General features: G+C 33.5%; 1 protein-coding gene across 7 annotated transcripts in view; it reads left to right on the top strand.

The window, feature by feature from the left end:
* Window positions 1-19,278, top strand: part of LOC117121174 (E3 ubiquitin-protein ligase TRAF7-like) — a 102,129-nt gene extending 82,851 nt beyond the window's left edge. For all 7 annotated transcript variants that reach the window (XM_033266286.1, XM_033266288.1, XM_033266285.1 and 4 more), the window contains 13 exons: window positions 4,967-5,006; window positions 7,404-7,587; window positions 8,984-9,059; window positions 10,456-10,732; window positions 12,337-12,378; window positions 12,605-12,715; window positions 14,080-14,278; window positions 14,708-14,747; window positions 14,938-15,054; window positions 15,731-15,847; window positions 16,870-17,121; window positions 17,248-17,367; window positions 18,146-19,278. In XM_033266286.1, the coding sequence (XP_033122177.1) occupies window positions 4,967-5,006; window positions 7,404-7,587; window positions 8,984-9,059; window positions 10,456-10,732; window positions 12,337-12,378; window positions 12,605-12,715; window positions 14,080-14,278; window positions 14,708-14,747; window positions 14,938-15,054; window positions 15,731-15,847; window positions 16,870-17,121; window positions 17,248-17,367; window positions 18,146-18,157 (1,587 nt within the window). In that variant the 3' untranslated portion in view covers window positions 18,158-19,278. The remainder of the gene's footprint in view (window positions 1-4,966; window positions 5,007-7,403; window positions 7,588-8,983; window positions 9,060-10,455; window positions 10,733-12,336; window positions 12,379-12,604; window positions 12,716-14,079; window positions 14,279-14,707; window positions 14,748-14,937; window positions 15,055-15,730; window positions 15,848-16,869; window positions 17,122-17,247; window positions 17,368-18,145) is intronic.
* Window positions 19,279-19,785: the final 507 nt, after the last annotated feature.

Genomic DNA, 19,785 nt, shown 5'->3' with positions numbered 1-19,785 from the left:
AACAGTAACAGATACAATTTATGCATTATCATATTACATCAAGATAGTAATTTATAAAATGTGCATAATAAAGTTGAGACATAACTTGCTATCTATGTTAAAAATTTATATAATTCTTTGTGATATTATATATTTTTGGATTTAGAAGCTATTCATAATGTGTATAGTTATTGTGTATTCCATACATTTATTACTTTTCTATGAAAGAAAGCGGACAACTAACTCTTGTGAGACATAGTCATTCCTTTGCATTAGCCGTCCATGACCTGGTTCTAATACTTTATTTTCTTGTGAGTTTTTTATTTCGTATACATTTTGATGGTCAAATAATTAAATAAAATTATTTTAGACAACTTAATTGTGTAAAACAAGGAAGAAGTTTAGATTAAAACCACACCATTATAAATAGCGTAATTTATTTCCAAATCTTTTTTTCCAAAATACAAAAGAATTTTTTTTTTTTTTAAATAAGTAAATAATTATAAATGATACGGAATTGCATTGCACAAAAACAAAATTTGATAAATTGATATGGGGAAATTGGATAAAACAGTTATAAAATAAAGTATAAATTAAGTTTCTCAAAAGTATTTGTAAACGTGGTACAAAATGATAGTTCTTCTGTATGCAATTCTGTCACATTCTGCTGACTTTTGTGGGTAAAAATTGTTTTAGGTCAGTCAGATATGGGAGTCATTTAAGCTCTTGTTTTCAAATTCATAAAATCTTCATTCACTATGATATAATACAGATATTGAGTTTCCAAATAGACATGTTCTTAAACTAATATAGTAAAAAAGATAATTGATGATTATTATTATTCGTATTACTCTTATTAATATTTAAATTTCATGGCAAAAAAATAAGATAATGTCAATCGTCTCCAAGTTAATGTAAGGAGACAGACAACAAAGGAGTTTACCTGTCAGTCATTATACCCATCACCATGACAACACATGTCATAATGATATTTTATTTGACCCACAAGCTATCGCAACTGACCTACAGTGTTTAGGAAAGGGAAGTGCTCTTCCCCCCTGAGAGATCTGACTGGCCATGGGCCTAGCTCTCCGTAACCCTAGTCATTTGGGCTGGGCTGGCATCTGTCAGCCTTACTTAATGCGTGCCCCATCCTTGGCAAAAATGCAGGCCTACAGTGTCACTTTCATATGACACAATAACACATCAGAAGATCTAATCTGTACACGCCAGCCTACCCTTGATGTTATCATCGTATGTGTAATGAAGGCAGGCTGAGCGATCTGGAGGAGTTTTTATAGAGTGGCTTACACGAGTGCGGGCCAGCTGTTCACTTATTTTGCACTAAGTAGGGCTCGTCAAGCAGGTTGTTTTTCAAGTTGTCATGGTAGCATGTTGAGGAATGATGTCACTACTTGCCACACCCAATGCTTAATGATCGTGACCTGGTGAAAAGTTCAAAATATATTAATTATAATCAAATTCATTTTAATATAATAAATCAATTTATTCCACAGTTTATAACAGCAATAAAATTAACTTCAACTAACATTTTAACAAACATGAAAATATTAATTTGAAATTAAAAACAAGTGAGTTTGATTCATGTAGTTTAAAGATTACTTTAAAATTCTTTTAAATGTTTTAATTTAAATTGTTAAAAAGATTCAAGATTCAAACTTTATTCTCATCCATTGTTTGCATATACATACATATAAAACATACAATTCACAATATAAAAAGAGATAAAAGATAATTTTGCAACTAATTCCAGTCAAACTAGAAGTGTAACCTGCAATAGGGTTTTTAGACTTGAATTAAAGTTTTGAGTATCAAGAATTGAGTAGTTAATGCATGCAAATGGGTAAAGGACAATTCAAGTTGATAAGAGAAGCTCCAAACCATAATTAACTTAATCAATAAGATTCTACTTCTGGTCTAGACAAAAACTAGTTAAAGAATTACCCAGTATTCAGAAAGGTTATGATTTGGCACTTTTTACCCTCAAAATGTTCCCAAAGTAATAATATTTCATTAATTTCTAAGAGGAGCATAATTCTGTTTGGTTAAATATTGGTTTTATGAAACCGGGTGCGTGCGCTGAACCGTAGAGGCATGCATGTTCCATGGTTTTATTTGATCAGACTGCTTTTCCTGTGAAATACAAGTTAGCACACTACATTTTAGTAGACATTTTAATTCAGTTTGCCTATGTTCAACATGTTCCATTAATGTGTTAAAAATGCAGTACACTTAATAATAATAATAATAATAATAATAATAATAATAATAATAATAGTAATAATAATAATAAAATTCTTATATAGCGCATAATACAATAAAGTTGCCTCTCTATGTACTTTTGGTGAACAAAAAGAAATATAACCATGAAATATTCTAATAATATAAAGAAAACTAACAAAGCAGAAAGCATAAAAGCAAATGAATCATTATTGCTTCTATACTGTACATAGCATCTAGTAAAGGACAGTGTCATTTTCGCTATCTGTGTACCTGTGTGGTGGGGATGTGTGAGGGTCTGTGTAATATTGTCTCTGGGGTTGTGTCTGTAGGTACAGTATGTATGTGTTTAGACATCACAGTCACAAACATTTCGTAGGTGTGTGACTGACATTATCCTTCTCAAGTTCAAAATCTTGAAAGAGTTTCCTTCTGGTATCAATCAAATTTCCATAAAACTATTTATAGATAATTTTAAGGAAAATTAGAGAAATTGAAGGAATTTGAAGAAAACTATTACATTTTGAGTCACATTTTTTATTTAATTTACTATAGCCTGGAGATTAATGTTTACTGGCTGGTTACCTTGATATGACAATGTATATGATGGATAGTTTACATCTACTAAGTTATTACAGGATTGTAACACTTCATTATTGTCAAGTTCAAAATCTTAAAATATTCAAATCTTAAAACCCTTAAAATAAACAATTATACATTGATGGATCTTGTTCCAATAAGATAGCATTGAAATAATTAAAGAGTTCACAGATTTTCTGAAATTTTACTTGAAAATCCTTAAACTGATTTCCAGCCAAATGTAAGTACTGCTCTGTATAAAGAAATATGAAAACATTATTTATCAATCTGTTCATTAGCAAGAAAAATATTTTCTAGTCTTAACTTATTTAATTAAAAAAAATAAGCAATTAAACTATTAAATTTTGTTGGTACCTCAATTTGAGAAAACTATCATGGTTGAATGCCATATATGGTATGCTACACCCAGATCACTAATATTATTGTTATTGTTGTTTGTTGTTATTTTCATTGTTCTTTGTTTTTTTCTGTCTTTCTGGTGCCATGCCAGATTTTAGTGTATAACCACAAAAGTCATAAACAACAACTGCTACATAATTTCACCTGACTTCCGTCATAAAATATTGTAAAAAATTTCCTCATATAAATAATTTCCATTAAAAGTTCATTCGGAAACGATCTTTAATTAGTTTAATTATCATCTTCATTTACAAATTCATTAAAACTATGCATCACCTTGATAATCAATCAATTTTTTCGCACCTATTACTTCAATAATAACCGGAAGGAAATAATTTTTTTAAACAAAGAATTTAGTGCCCCACCCTTTAAAAATCTTCAGGTAAATATTTCATTGCAAATTAGCTTTCAAACTAAATGATTGAATATAATTATTTGTGAGAATAACAGTATTTCCTGAGTGGATTATTGTGTTAATTTATTGCACCATCTTCCTTTCTTTATTATTAGGATAATTTTTCATTTCAGGTTTTAGACACTTGAACAAGTTATAAATCTCACTACTCTTAGAAACTTAATAGGTTAAATTTAACCTCTGATAACTGTTTCCAAAACTATAGCAGTATTTCACGTGAAGTACTTGCATTTTTTAAACATTTATTGGTTTTTTTTTTTCAATTTCATACTAAAATAAAAGGTTTTAGATACCCACTTTTAATCATTGTGTTGATGTTGTTGCAGTTTTATTATTTGTTTGACTATGTTTAACTATTGTTTTATTTTAAATTTTACCATAGATACAGGCTTAGTTTTACTTTTACCTAAGTTTGTTTTAATATAGTGAATTGCTATATTAAATGGGACTAGTGATGCTTCATTGAGTTTGTAAATTCTGTCTTGCTTCAAGTTCCAAGGCTGGGTTTTGTTAAAAGTACTACATTCTTTTTACATTACTACTTTAACACCTGTGAATTATGTACCCCATCCTCCATTCCTAGCACATCTGTGACTTATCCTTTCCTGATTCTAAGCACACCTGTGAATTTTGTGTGCCCCTCCTTCTATTTTTTGACACACACACACTATATATGAACTCTACACCCCTCCCTCTATCATTGAATCATTGATTGAGAGACAAAAGCTAGTAATCTAGAGTAAACATCAAATTCTTAGAGGAAGTCTTCAAAATTTGTTCCTCAATCCTACTGCAAGAACCTAAAATGATTAAGAGAATCGAGACTAATTATATTAGTGAGTAATTACTTTGATCAAAGTAACAGGACCAATTCAATATCCTAATGAGCGATGGTATCTGTCTTGTACCAACCCGCTGTTAATTCAATTAAAACAGCGTTGCGCGAACCCTTCCAGGTAAATCGCTGGACAACAAACAGTTACATCCCACAAAATGCCAACTTCCGATTGGAGCTTCTACCTAGTTAATTAGCATAAAAAGTACAAATTGTTTAAACCGTAACTAAATGATTAAAGTGTTGCGTGCATTTATGATGAGCGGGCGAGTAAAGTTGATGATTCGTTGTTGTGAGCTAATGGTTCCGGTAAGACCTATCAAAATCGATGAGTCAGGTTGTAGTTTTGTTTAAACAGAGTGTATTGCCTTTGAAGGTGGAGTACCAGGCCTTCATTCGTTAATTCTGGTAGTAGTACGTATCCAGCGTTCACGTACCAGTATGAAGTTACTCTCTGACGGGCGTTTGAAATGATAAGTCTTATGTTTCTCTTACAGCATACGTACTGTAGACAGTGTGTGAACTCCCGCCATAACGGTAAGATATTTTCTTCATTTATGCATGTTGTATGTGTTTAGCATAGCAATTATGTCAAAAGGCTTTTTTTTCTTTTTGACTTTCTGTTAATCTGTGTACATATTGAAATTTAGGAACAAGCGAATATCAGAGAGAAAATGCTTTTGTAGCTATGCTGCAGGGTTTTTTTTTCTGGTGATTTGCCACCAAGATACAGTACATATCAGTTTAATACAAAATGCCCTATAAATGCGGTCTTAAATCTATGGAGACTTAAAAAAGTCTTAGGCTATCACATTTATGTGCACTCTACTCTCCTATTTCAGCCAATATACAATATGTGGTTCATAAACTGTACTAAATAAAAATATCTTTCTCCCTACACTAAACACGTTATAACTGTGAAACATATTTTTGTCACTTCTTTCTCTCAGTATGTGTCTAGTCCAATTCTTCTTAGTAACTTCTTCAGTTGATATCCATCAGTGGGAAAATCCCATGCATAAAAAACAGATTGTTTTTTTTTTAATTGGTACAAATGACTGCAATGTGTAATATATGAGAAATATCTTCTGTATAAGATTATGGATAATTATACAACAGTTTTTACCAACCAATTCAAGAATATTTTGATATTAAATTTCTAGCCTCTAAGATGGCCTAGTGGTATTAATCTTTCTGATAGAGAATGTTACTTCTTGCTACTTGTTGTGATGTTATACTTTTATGCTGTTTTGTCGTTGATTTGTTTAAGTGGACCCCTTCTTATCATCCATACTAAAATGCTGCCCACTTAAAATGTAGTTGAATAAATAATTAAATAGAAGAATCATATTTCTAATATAATATTCTGGAATATATTGGTAATGCTGTTTGAAAGGGGACTTTATAACTGTAATATCTATTCATCTGTCAGATATATACATTTGATTTTGTTAATGATCATTCTGTTTGTAGAAATAGATTTAGTAGTATTACACAAAGTCTTGTACTTTTCAAGTGTCATTCTTCTTTTTTGATTGATTGATTATAAAAATCATGTGACAGCAATCTGAAATAAAATATTGATCCTTTCAATAACTACAATTATAAACAGCAGGACTTTTACAAAATTACACGTATCAATAATTTTAACAATCCTGTCAAGATGTCTGCTTGGAAATTTGCATGTCTATAAACTTCAAAGATTTTGAAGAAAATACTTTTCGACATTGTAGGAATTTTAATATGTTCGCTGTCCTTTGAGTCATTTACGAGATCTGATGACGGGACAGCTGAGCCCTGCCGTGGGATTAACTTAGGCCTGGTTCAATTTTGCCTGTCTTTCATGAAGACAGCTTTCTCTTTCTTAGTATATTTTTCATATTTTTTTGTTTTGAAAAGTGCAAATGTGTTTCTGTAAATTATTTGGAAAGGATTTGACTGAAAGTGAGAACTGATGAGCAGGTGTTGCCTGCAAGCAGGTGACATGATCGAAGGGTTGTGATTGGTGGATTTAGAGAGAAATGTACTGGGCATAAATTTCCATAATCAATTTTCAAAACTAAAATTGTCAGATTGTGTGGAAAGATGCATTAAAGAAAAAATCATATTCTAAAAAAATCATAGTCCAAATATATGAATAGATTCTCTAACAAATGTAATGTTCAAGTAAGCATTTCTATGTGAGGGCAGTATATATTACACATACCGTGCTAACCTAAACTTTGATTTATGAAACAAGCAGAAGTTATAGTCACCGCATGTCATTTGATTTGTTGTAAGGTCATGTGACCTAATACTTGAATACTGACTATTAAATATAATAGCTAGGAAGTTACTATATTATCTGACTCCTGTCATGTTTATGATCGAGTGGAATGTTACCATTAAAGCTAATAACATCATCAAAAGTAACAATAAAGATTTTATTATTTTTTTTATTTTGTTTATATTATTCACATTCAGCCTTTGGAGAAACCACCATTGTGTGAATGAAATCATATAACAATAAACTCTTATGTAATGTTATAAAATGTTCAAAAATCAGAGTAATTAAAATCAATTGAAATGACAAAGGTGATAATTACAGGCAATGCCTAATTAATACTTTTGTATGAACCAATATAAATATCAGTGGAGATAAACAAAAATTAAGTTGAATGTTAATGAAAGTTTCATGGTGAAAATTTGTTTTGATTCATATAATTTGGAAAAGTTATTTAAAATCTCATTAAAAAAAAATAGAAGACAGAAGAGGAAAGGAAAGAGAAAACAAGACAGACAAATGGAGAAGACAAATATATACAAATTGTGTAGTAATAGTAAAGGTAGATTACAGCTGACAGGGTCTTGATGTTAGAATAATTTGAGGAATAAATAATCTTCGACACCATATATATTAATTATTTTTATTCCATTTTCCTTCCATTTCTTCAGAAAAATGTCCAGTGGATAATAGCAAGCTAGCTGTTGTTGTTGCTAACATTGCCGTTAACGAACAGATCAGTGAATTATACGTCCATTGCAAATACGGTTGTAAGCTGTCATCGAGTGGAATATCCGGTGATTACGAAGTTGATCCTGAAGGGTGTCCCATGACCATGCGTGTAAGCGAAAAGAGGTAAGTGATACGCCACCAATTTTTAATTTTTTTTTTGCTCAAATCTGTTCTGCATCATTTATGTTAAAGTCTTAGTAGCTGATATGGAAATTGATAAAGTGATTATTCGCACTTTCTACTTAGGAACTTTTTTTGCCCGACGATTCTGAAAGAGCCCTTGAGTGCCAGCTGTTGCGGAACGTTCTGGATGAGCGATTTTCACCGTCACATAAACTTTAAACCCCCCTTATTAAGTGAAAGTAATCTCTTGTGCCATGTTTTTGGAAACCTTATCTTACAGCACGTTCTTCCGAAAAACCCCTTCTGTGATCCTGTGGGAATTGTGAACGCAAAATTCACATGATCCCAAGTACTGCGTTCAAAAGAACATTGGTAATCTGGGATAGGAATCGGCATCAAGCACGTTAATTTAATAACCCTTCCTCGCTCCTATTTAGGAGGTAATTAATAAATATTAGGAAATCTTGCCAGAGGTACCTACTTCCCGCTAGCATTTACCATCTCCATTTCATGTGTTTCTTATTACATGGTAATTATATGCAATGTTTTTCTTGTTTGTTTTTTCTCGTGATTGAACTGAAATTGTTCTGTGGTGTATTTGATGTTCACTGAAAGATATGTGGTGAAATCTGGAAATAACCTTGAAAGTGTGAATTATTTAGTATCGAATAGCTCATTCAAAAGTAAAAGTAATATTAAGTTCTAATAAAACCATATCAAAACAATTTAATGCTTGTGGATTTACATATCTTGGACTATATAAATCTTTTAATTAAATAATTGGTTGTATAAAGATATAAATATTCATATATATTTTTCATTCTAATTTCCATATGAAAGCTAAAAATGCAAAGCAATTTCAATATTGAAATTTTTTCTTAATGTTAATTATCTCAGCACAAACTATATCTATAAATGTGTATGTTCTTTATTGTTCCATTTACAGTAGAACCCCTATTAAGGTGACACTATTGAGACCAAAAGGCATCCCTTAATAGAGGTGTTTCTTAAATATAGAGTGTTAAAATATATGTGCCTTTGTTTATTTCTTGGCCGATAAAGTGTCCCCTTAATAGGGGTGTTCCTTGAATATAGTTAGCCATAGTGTTAAAGGATATGTACCTTCCTTCATTTGTTGGCCGAAAAAGTGTCACTTTAATAGGAGTGTCCCCTTAATAGGAGGGGTTCTTCTGTATTTGTGGCTTGGATTGCAAATGGGGCACACAGGTGATTGTACTTTAAGGGGTTTTTTGTAAAGAACTCCAGTTTAATGACCAAATGTACTATACAAATTGTTTCTTCCTTCCTAGTGTAACATAATTTTCTGGGACTACTCAATGCTGTATTAAATTACTAGATTGGCTTCTCAACATGTTTGTTTTTTCTCTCTATTCAGTACTCATGAAGCCAATTGTGGTTTTGCACCAATGAACTGCCCAAATAATCCTAACTGCCCAACAATTTTAAAGATGGTAAGTTTAAGTTGGTATTATCATTTTAGGAACAAAATCTTCCATAGATACTCACAGTTCATTAAATTCTTTAACTTTACATTTTTCAAATAATCAATTGTAGACACACAGGTGTGTGTGATGTATATCTGTCTCTTATACACATCTAGATGTGTATAAGAGACAGCTATTTGATTTCTCTGATTCAAAACATCAATATTGTTATTATTTTTTCACTCATATGTACAGAGGATATAGAGGAATGGACATCCCTATATACAAAGGAGTGTCTGTACCTAAAGACATAATATAAAGATAGATTAATAAATAAGATATCAGAACTTACTAAAACTGTTAAGTATTGATTGATGACTTGTACACTCGTTCATACTCTTTCACTTAAATATTAGTTGAAAATTAACTGTTATAACCTCCCCTTGTATTACTTTTGCTTCTGGTGTTTGATATCAATTCTAACACAATACAGCAGCGCAAGATCTAGTGTCCTATTTTAACCACTCAGTGGAAGGCTGTGACAGACAATATACACAAATGTTATAACTTGGAAACATTGATATTATCTCACAGTTCACCACTCCCAAAGGCTATCCACCCCACAAGTCCCTATCACCACACATATCAATCAATATAAACAATTTACCTTTCACTTCTATATATGACGCATCCTATCTTCTGTAGTTACCATAGGTAAATGAAAATAACAGTCAACAATTGCCATTGGGTTTCCAAAGTTCAATTAGCTTGGACTCAAGAAGTTACTAATTTTGGACTCCATATTGTATGGAATGGTTAGGGACTTGGGTAGAAGTATTGTATTTTTAGATCTGGCCTAGAATACTGCACAATGTATCATAACAATCACAAGTCACAGGTGGACAGAGCAGTAACTTCGACCCCTCAGGAAGAATTTACCTGAGTGCACGTAAGCTTTCGGTTCTTTCACGTATCATGATATTGACAATTTGAGAGTATGTGATGCCTTAGGTGGTTGAAGGTGTTAGCGTGGATTATAAGTTCACTCACACATGGAAAACAGAAACTCAGATTAAATATTTGTTGTAATCTAAAACTACAACTTTGATCTTCTAATCTGTGTTGCGATTTCCTAAAGAAACCGATAGCCATCGGCCATTGACCTGTGCAGTAAGCACGCCGATGGGTTTTATCTATTCATTTATTTATTTATTTATTTATTTATTTCAATACCGAAACCAACAGCAAATGAGATTCGCCACTTGCAGGAGGGTAAAGGGAAATACATTAAACGTTGCAATAAGATGTCAAATAAAAAAAAAAGATTCCTGAATCTATTTACGCAAATATTTTTGATAAGCTGAATAAATTTCTACTATTCATATTTCATAGAATATTAATTTTATTATTTATTTACTTCCAGGATTTAGAATTGCACATGAAGTCTTGCAACCTGTGCAAGTGTGACCATAGTAAGTATGGATGTCCGTACGTAGGCACGTTGGAAGAAGTCTCCGCCCACCTCCAAACCTGCTACTACGACAGCATCAAAAACTTTCTGCAGAACTCTGATGACAAGATGCGTGACTTGCAGTTGACAATTAGACAGAAAGACCAGGAGATAGGCTTTCTACGTTCAATGCTCGGCAAACTCTCTGAAAGGGTTGACCGGCTGGAGAAGTCCCTGGAAATGAAAATTAGTAAGTATAACAAGTTTGTTTTCCGCATTAACTAAATTAAACGGTCTAGTAGCGCCTGCCAATCCGTAAAGCCTAAGTGAACCGGTGGAAGAAAGTTCTAATTTTAGAGGTGCCAGCGGAGTTGGACATTTGTGAAACTTTTCACTGGAATGAAATTGCACGCGATAGTAATCAATTGTAGACACACAGGTGTGTGTGATGTATATCGCTTTCACAATCATGATTCGGACAGCTGTCAGGCATTGTTTTACTCGTTGCCATTTACAAATATACTTGAGTGTGTGTAACTGAGGGCGCCACAGTAAATTTTCTTTTTCAATAGAATCTGTGTCGTAAATTTAATATGCTTATGACAGATACAGTTCAAAAGCACAATAAGTATATAGAAACCCCCATCAGTGATAAAAACATATTGCCTTCATTAGGATTCGAACCCAAGACACCCAATTATCAGTGGCGTATCTAGGGGTGCACCCTTTGGTCATCCTCCATTGAAAATATCAGAAGCAAAGAAATCATGCTCAAGAAGTTGAAAATCACCTCACGTCAACTTGTTTTGCGACCTAGTTCCCCTCACTCAACCTTTATGCCCTTTCCCCCCTCCCCCACAATCAGACCTCCCATTACAAAAATCCTAGATATGCAACTGCCGGCAGCTGCCAATTACTGTTGGGTTGTACTTCTTGCTGGTAAAACTGGTATATGCTCTTTAGCTTTCATGTTGAAACGCATTTTCCTTTAGGTGTTTTTAATCATAATTATTTTACAAATCACATGATTATAAACAGTTATTATACATAAGACGTAGTTTTCTGACGATAAAAATTCCTCAAATACGTATTGGTCAATTAAATCTTGTTGACCCAAATTAGAATAAAATGGCAGGAATGAAAATATAAACATAGCCACAACAGGTGAAAGGAAATGAAAAAGGAATGAGTCAAGGTGTAATGATATGAACGTGCTTCTAAGAAAAGCAATCCTAATTCATACAGATTACATCCAGATCCATGCTGTAATATATTCCAATGTAATAATCTTGTTTCACTGATATTACCAATCTCAAATTATCAAATAAAAAAAATAATTATGATTTCAGATTGACTTTTGAAAGAATGCTGTCTGTGTTATGGAAAACGTTTTTCTAAAACTTATGAATTACTCCTTTGAAAAAACATACAATATTACTGGCGCTTAACTTTCAATCTCGGCCGTAGTCAAATCCTCTTGCTACTCAGCAAGCCAAATATTTTGTCTTTTTAGAACATTCCATTGTGTAAATTGTTGATTCAGTCACTTTTAAATGAGATTTCTTTTATTAATATACTGTACAGTATTATCAAATAAATTTAAAATTATATAAAACATTTCCTGCTCTGTTATATTTGTATATTTTACAATATATGACATTCAGTCATGGTATGTTTATAGTTTGATGCAGTGTATTAAATTATACCTGCTTTAAGTTGATATGATGTCAGATCAAGGATTTTTAGATAACAGGTGTGACAAGGTTGATTTATTTCTAGTTTTAAAAAATGAATAATTATTGTGAAATTATTTTGAATTCAGTGAAACCAATAATGTTTTCTTTTGCTTTTTAGGCTACCTGGATGAAAACCAAAGCCGAATGGAGAAATTAGTAGGTAAGCAAAATAACTAACATATTCCAACCCTAAGTAACCAAGATTATGACACCCCCCCCCCCCCTTAGACACTACCCCAGGACTCAGGGACCCAGAAAGTTTAGATACCCTGCTGTGTAACCCAAAAGACCAGGACTTTCAAACTAGATAAATCTAGAACCAAAAAATATGTTAATTTCACTTAATAATACTGTATTTTCCTAATTTATGTAATTTTCTCTTGCAGAGGATCTTGATGAAAACCAGCGCGAGATGTCAAGTGAAATGCTTGATAATAGAAGGAAGTTTAGCACAATTAACCATGAGATAGCTTACATCATCGGAAGATTTAACGATGGTAGGACATCTTTCAGTAATGCTAAAACATCTTTCACAATCATCATATACATGATACATCCTTTACATCATTCACATTTTGTGATGACTTGGCTTGTTTCTCTGCTAGGCAGAGGGATGATCCACATATTCCAGACTCCAATGTCATTCACAATGATGTTAAGACGACCAATGGAGGACAAGAATAGCAGGCTCAAAATATAATAAATATGATAACAGTAATATGCTATTTATATAGCTCATATTGCAATAATCTGGATCTTATGTATTATCCCTCCAACCATGGAAATTATGCCTCTGTGATCAAATACATATGGAACATATCCTCAAATCAACAAGATGGAACACTATTGCATATGGAATCGGTGATAGTTATTAAGACCTACCAGGTACCCACTATGGTGGAGATAATATGAAGAAATTTCCTTGCTTAAATAAATGATCAAAATGCACAGTCAAAGATTCAAAGCCTAGACCTCAATAATATAACCCTGAGCCACTATCGCATGCACCAACTGCTCTCAATAAATGAATACAAGTAATAAATTCCATTCTTAACAGTGGAATGAGCATCCATCTGGCCATCTATAAAGATACATCTCTAATTTTAGCACATACCTGAAAGCGCTTTGAAACTTTAATTGGTAGATAAATACTATACATGGCCATGCTGTTTTTTTTTTTAAATTTCTAAAACATATTTATGCAGGATAACATAAAGAGTATAAAATTGCAAGAGGTCCAACTCTCAGGATTTCATTTGAATGCAATTCCAATCTCAAAAAAATTACTACCACAAACTAGACGTTGTCCTTTCAAATGAATATAAAAGGTGTTCGTAAATAGGGCGCCCCCTATCTTGTGCTAGTACTTTTTTGTATTGTTTCATTGCATGAATACAAAATCAATTCAGTCTTACCTCATGCGATTCTGTAATCATTGATAACATACACAGATGAGATGGAGGGTAACGCTGTTTTCAATATGGTCCTGCTAAGATAAAATACAACATACAATAGATGAAGGCTACCAAAAAGAATGCTATATACAATATTAAAGATTACTTAAAAAATAGAGCAATAAACATTAATTATCAAGAAGACTAAAGCTTGGTTTCTATACAATCGCTAAACGTTATTGCCGACAGCTTTCAGTGATGCTCATTGGTCAATCGAATCGGGGAGCCTTTCAGATTGTGTAGACGACTGCTGTGAACACAATGATTGCACTGAAAAATGCTGTGGCGACAGGGTAGCGATTTTTAAGAAACCAGGCTTAACTAAAACAACAATAAATTTTGTTGTAGTTGTTGTTGATGGTCTTGGTGTTCTAGTTTCCATTATTTATGCTGTTTATGTCTTGCAGAGCCGCAACAGCTATACCGGTGTAAAGGTACGTTTGTTGGTCATCAAGGCCCGGTCTGGTGCTTATGTGTGCATGGCGATTATCTGTTCAGTGGCTCTTCAGATAAGACTATTAAAGTCTGGGATACCCGTCCAAGTTATACCTGCCACAAGACAATGGAAGGACATACAGGGATTGTACTGGCTCTCTGTACCCATGGGTTAGTTACCAATTAAAATCCACTTTATAGATGAAATCAAGTTATATTTTGATTAGCTATTTCTTCCTGTAATGTAATGGTTTTTTTTTGTATTGCACCATTTGTTGCAGAGTAAACAAAGTGCACTGAAACTATAATATTTAAGTAACAATCTTATGAGCTTGGACCTATTTTTGTTTTTATGTGTATTGGTTTGTGTGTGAAAACAGTGCTCTTTGATATATGCCACTCAGGATAAAATGAAATTCATTAAAAAATATAACACAGAAAAGGAGAATTGTTGCCTATCAGAAGTATTTGAATATTGAGCATTATCCAATTGTATACCAATTTTAAATATGGTTGTTTCAACATAACTTTACAAAAATGTAAAAGCAGTTACATTCGATATTTCTTTTATCATACTCTTATTTTTTGTTTTCATTGTAGTAACAAATTGTACAGTGGTTCATCAGACCAGACTATAAATGTAAGTATAATATTCTTTTGTAACAATCTAATAAATAAAGTCATTTTAATTTGCCTATTTCAATAGTATAAATTTGTGGCACACCATGTGAATATTTCTGAGAACTAACGTGTTGAAAAAATTCCTCCTGATAGATTTATTTGTATAATAATTGTTTGAACATTTTTTTTTTTTTTCGTTTGTAATGTAGGTATGGAATATTGATACATTGGAACATGAAAAGACAATTGCAGCTCACGACAATGCTGTGTGCACGCTAGTCAGCGCAAACAATATGCTTTTCAGTGGCTCACTCAAAGTTATCAAGGTAACGACGTGTATTTGGAAATAAAAAAACATCTTACTTATAGTTCATTCCCCTAAACTCATTCCCTCCAATTTGTCGGCTGACTACGGGTGTCGCTATGCACATGAGAATACAGTTGAATGGATTAAGACAGCTCATTATACCAGGCTTCCCTGATGTGGACTTTTTCCATCTGGGACCGATTGGAGCACCGAAATACAAGTTGCAATAGCGCATCGTCTTTTTGATGAGACGTTAGTGGTTGGTCCCATGTGCATTTTGCACACACCACACAATAGATGTACTGGGTTATCCTTGATTTGTGTTTCATACTGGAAATTCACAATTTTAAATCCAAAATAACACATTATAAAGTAAAGTAAGCCTTCAAAATGCTCTCAGGCTGCATTCTGAACAGTGGCGGCAAACATTTATGTGGAAATCATTCATAAGTCTGCCATATGGATTGGATTTCATTTCTGACATACAGATCGTCTGCCTCGCTGTCTCTGGTATTTATGTGGCTTCCAGTTTGGTGTCCTAAATAGATTCATTATCCTGTCTTCTAATAATATGGCCTTGCCAATTCTAGCGTATTTTAGTTTTGTGATAATTACACTCTGATTAAATGGTCTTGCACCGTTTTTTTCTTAATACGCCATGTCATTGACCATGTGTTGTTTTTTTTGTGGAATAGGTATGGGATGCACACACCCATGAACTGAAAAAGGAATTAAGTGGCTTGAACCATTGGGTGCGTGCCCTCGTTGCCACCCAAGAACATCTATACAGTGGATCTTTCCAAACAATTAAGGTAACAAAATTAATGTAACAACATTGATCTGTTACCGTAAAACCTTGAATTGATGCCCAGTGGGCTTAATCTTGAGATGAAGCCCATCTTGAATTGAAGCCCCCTCTTTAGTTTGCAAAATTAGCCCAGGGCTTCAATTCGAGGTTTTACGGCATATTATTTTACTTTTTCACAATTTCTACTGAAGTGAAACTAAAAGCTTACAATTACTGCAGTGCATTCTGAGACTAAGCAACTAAGCACTGTACAACACAGACTGACTTGATTTGTTGACACACATATCTGTGGGTGTTAAACCAAAGTAAATGCAGGCGCAACAGGTCTGCTTCAGGGACAGTTGCGTTGTCGAATATTAAATATGTTTAACATTCTCACGTCAACATAAAGACTGTCCTCGAAGATAAATCACATTGGGTTGTGTCAGACGATGTTGTCTGAGTTGGCCTTAAGATTCAATAAATAATTTTTATTGTTAATTATTACTATTATTATTAAAGTGCCTCTTAAATTTAAAAACGGAACTTCTAATCAACACTAGGGGAACACCATATGAGTAGAGAAAAAGTAAAACCAAGGAGAGTTTTTTTTTTTTAAGCATTTTTATGGAGAAAATTCCACAGCAATATTAACTCTGACGGATTGTTTTTCTTTGGCAATTCATTCAAAAATATTTAGAAAACTAAAAATGGGACACGTCAGAACATAACAGTGATTAGAGTGATCATTCAATAAGTGACACTTGTTGACACATTTGATCTTTCCACTAAGGCCAGTCCCTGGGTATTGTTGCTAAGGTTACTTAAAAATGTAAAAACATACATACACACATGTGTTTGTGGGTCAGCACATGTGCTTGGGAGACATGCGCATATTCCAAGCCTTTTCCTCATTGGTCAGTTTTTAAGTTTGATTGGCACTCCAGAACGGTCTATTAGGTAAACTAGGAGCACCCTGTATCAAATGGCTTCCCACAGCAACCACAGGACATAATTTGTGACATATTCCCATGACTTTCATTTCAGATTTGGAACTTGAGTAGTTTGGAAGTGACAAATGTCTTGGAAACCTCAGGAGGTTCCGTGTATTCTATCACACTCACGAACGAGCACATCATTGCGGGAACCTACGAAAACTGTATTCACGTATGGGACCGAAAATCTCACGAACAAGTGGAAACTTTAACAGGACACGTCGGTACAGTGTACGCACTTGCAGTTATCAGCGCGCCAGGCAGTACGCGTGTCTTTAGTGCTTCTTATGATCGATCACTGAGGGTAAGTCAAATGGAGTTTAATGTAAGTTTTTCAACAACTATCTCCATCTTTACTGCACAAACCATACCCCTCTCATTGCCATTATCATATAATTCATTAAGAGACATTGATTTATTTTATATATAGGTATGGAACATGGAGAATAAAACATGCCAGCAGGCTCTGATTCGTCACCAAGGTAGTGTCACATGTCTTGCTGTGTCTAGAGGGCGTCTTTTCTCTGGTGCTGTAGATAATACCGTTAAGGTAGGTATTGGCAATAACTGTGTGACGTCATAAGCATTTTCTTCAACTTGACAATTTCTGTGGTTTAGTGCAAGCAGGAACAATTTGGTTTCCGAACCTCGAGGTCGAGGTTTCAATCCATTGCTGCGCATTCTACTTGTGTCCTTGAGCAAGGCACTTTATCAGCATTGCTTCTCTCCACCCAGGAGTATAAGTCGGTACTTGGTAGGGTTAAATAATAATAATAATAATATGTCGGTCTTACATAGCGCTTCATGCAAAAAAGCCGATAACTTAAGTGCCAAAATATATTGATTAGCTGCTGCAACGTTATGGAATACTTCTCCGGGGACCTGAGTTTGTGTTCCATACGTGTTTAATCTAATGACCGGGTTAATGATAATGGGAAGCACATAGAGGGCTCATCATGGTGCGCTATATAAGTCTACTATTGTTGTTATTATTCACCATCATCGGTCCTTCAGTGTAAACTAGTCAGTATACCCAGTTCACTCAACAAACTCAAAGAAGAGTGCTAAAATTTACAAAGACTTTCCCCGAGATATTCCTACCAAGATCACTGTCGTATTCACATAATGAATTAAAGACTAGATAAAAAAAACATGCACACAGATTTGTGCTAAATCATATGAGCTAATCTTACCAAGTGACGCATTCACACAGACACTATTTAAATTTTGAATCACTGAGTATTGTTTTGAAATAACCTCCTTTATCCTAAATCTTAAGTTAGCAAATAATATGCAGATATTTACCGTCAATTTATTTTTCTTTATAGGTTTGGCAATAAAAGGACTTTCAAGTAAATGCTTGTCTCATGCTTGGTCTTGTCGGAAATACATATCTGTGATGCTATGCAGAGTATAAAAATATAATACGCTGGTCAACCATGAATAATATGCTGCATGGATGGATGGACGGGTGGCTGACTGGATGCACAAACAATAAAACCATAATTGTTATATAGCATTATTTTGGCATATGTATATTTTTATGAAATTTGAGGAAAAAAATATTGATATTTGTGAAAATATTTTTTTGAAATGTTGAGGAAAAATGTGGACATAATTTTAATCAAGTTGGTGGTAAAAAAAAAAAAATGTTTGATAATATTTTTGCTAAATATATCAAAGAGCAATTTCGCGCTTAATATTGTACTTGAACGTGGGACCAATTTGCACGGAGGCTGTACTTGAATATTCCAGTAGCGAACTATTATATTCAGCATTTTATCACAAAAAAATTAGCCACAAGACCACTATAAATGATGATGATTTAAATGTATATGAATTAGGAATTTTTATTATTTTATTTATTTTCTAAACTTGGATCCCATTCAGTTACATGTCAGTGTTCTCATTGCGTTATAAAACCTAAGTCTGATATTGGGCTTAAGGCATGTTTGCATTGGATAATTTTGATTAAGACCTTTGTCCAATGTACTACTGTTCACATTTGGATTAAAGCTACGTTCACACCAAACCCGGATCCGGTCTGGTGCCCGGACAAAGCATCATGAAAAATGGGTTGAGTGGTAGAGAATAGGGTCGTTCACATCAAATTCGTATGATTTCCAATCTGGACTTCTGATCTGTAACGATAAATCTGTATCGTGAAATCATACGTTTTTTTTTGTTAAACCAATCAGCAACAAGCTTGGTTGATTTGAACCAATCAAACGCATACAGATAACAGTGTTCTGTGTGGGATGTGAACGCAGCGTTCATAAAAACGTAACAACTCACGATTTTTTGTCCGGAATCTGGGCTTGATGTGAACGTAGCTTTTTAAGTACAGAGATTTTTTACCTGGACTGGGGTTAAATCTAATCATGGACACATTCTGCGAAAAGTTAGGCGATGCACATGTACCCTCTCAGAAAGATGTTTACATTGGACTTTTTTGCCCTGGTCATTCATCCTGGTCAGTGATCACATGGGGCCGTCCCATGGAAAAACAACGTTTTTTTGTTAAATAACGTTGTTTTGCCTTGGAATACCCGCACAGTTAAACTTACCATATGGCTTGAATAATTTGACAAAGGAGAACATTACGCAGGCTGTTTGGACAGTATTTTTATGGTTGAAGCGTGGTTGCTTTGACCAAAAAGAAATTTCAATGCAAGCTGTTTTTACTTGTGAGGGGAAAAATGTCTTGATTTTGTTCAGTGCTTCAACACAAGACCAAGGAGTTTGAGAACTGGGAAGCAAACATCTGTAAACCACCAAAACACAGCTCCACTACATTGTTTTATTACATATTAACTATTATTAGTTTTATATCTAATGAATGACTTATGAAGAAGCAGTTCTGCTGGATGTGAATTTTGTATATGAATTAATTTCAATTAACATTATTATAATTAGATAAACACAGAATGCTAATATGTTCTATTTTTTTCAGTTATTTCTATAGTTT

This window comes from Anneissia japonica, unplaced genomic scaffold (assembly GCF_011630105.1).
Source record: "Anneissia japonica isolate Jap-2015-1 unplaced genomic scaffold, ASM1163010v1 scaffold993_len1110182_cov180, whole genome shotgun sequence".
Classification (NCBI taxonomy): domain Eukaryota; kingdom Metazoa; phylum Echinodermata; class Crinoidea; order Comatulida; family Comatulidae; genus Anneissia; species Anneissia japonica.
Note: the sequence above shows the minus strand (reverse complement) of the source record. Positions and strands in the feature narration are given on the sequence as shown.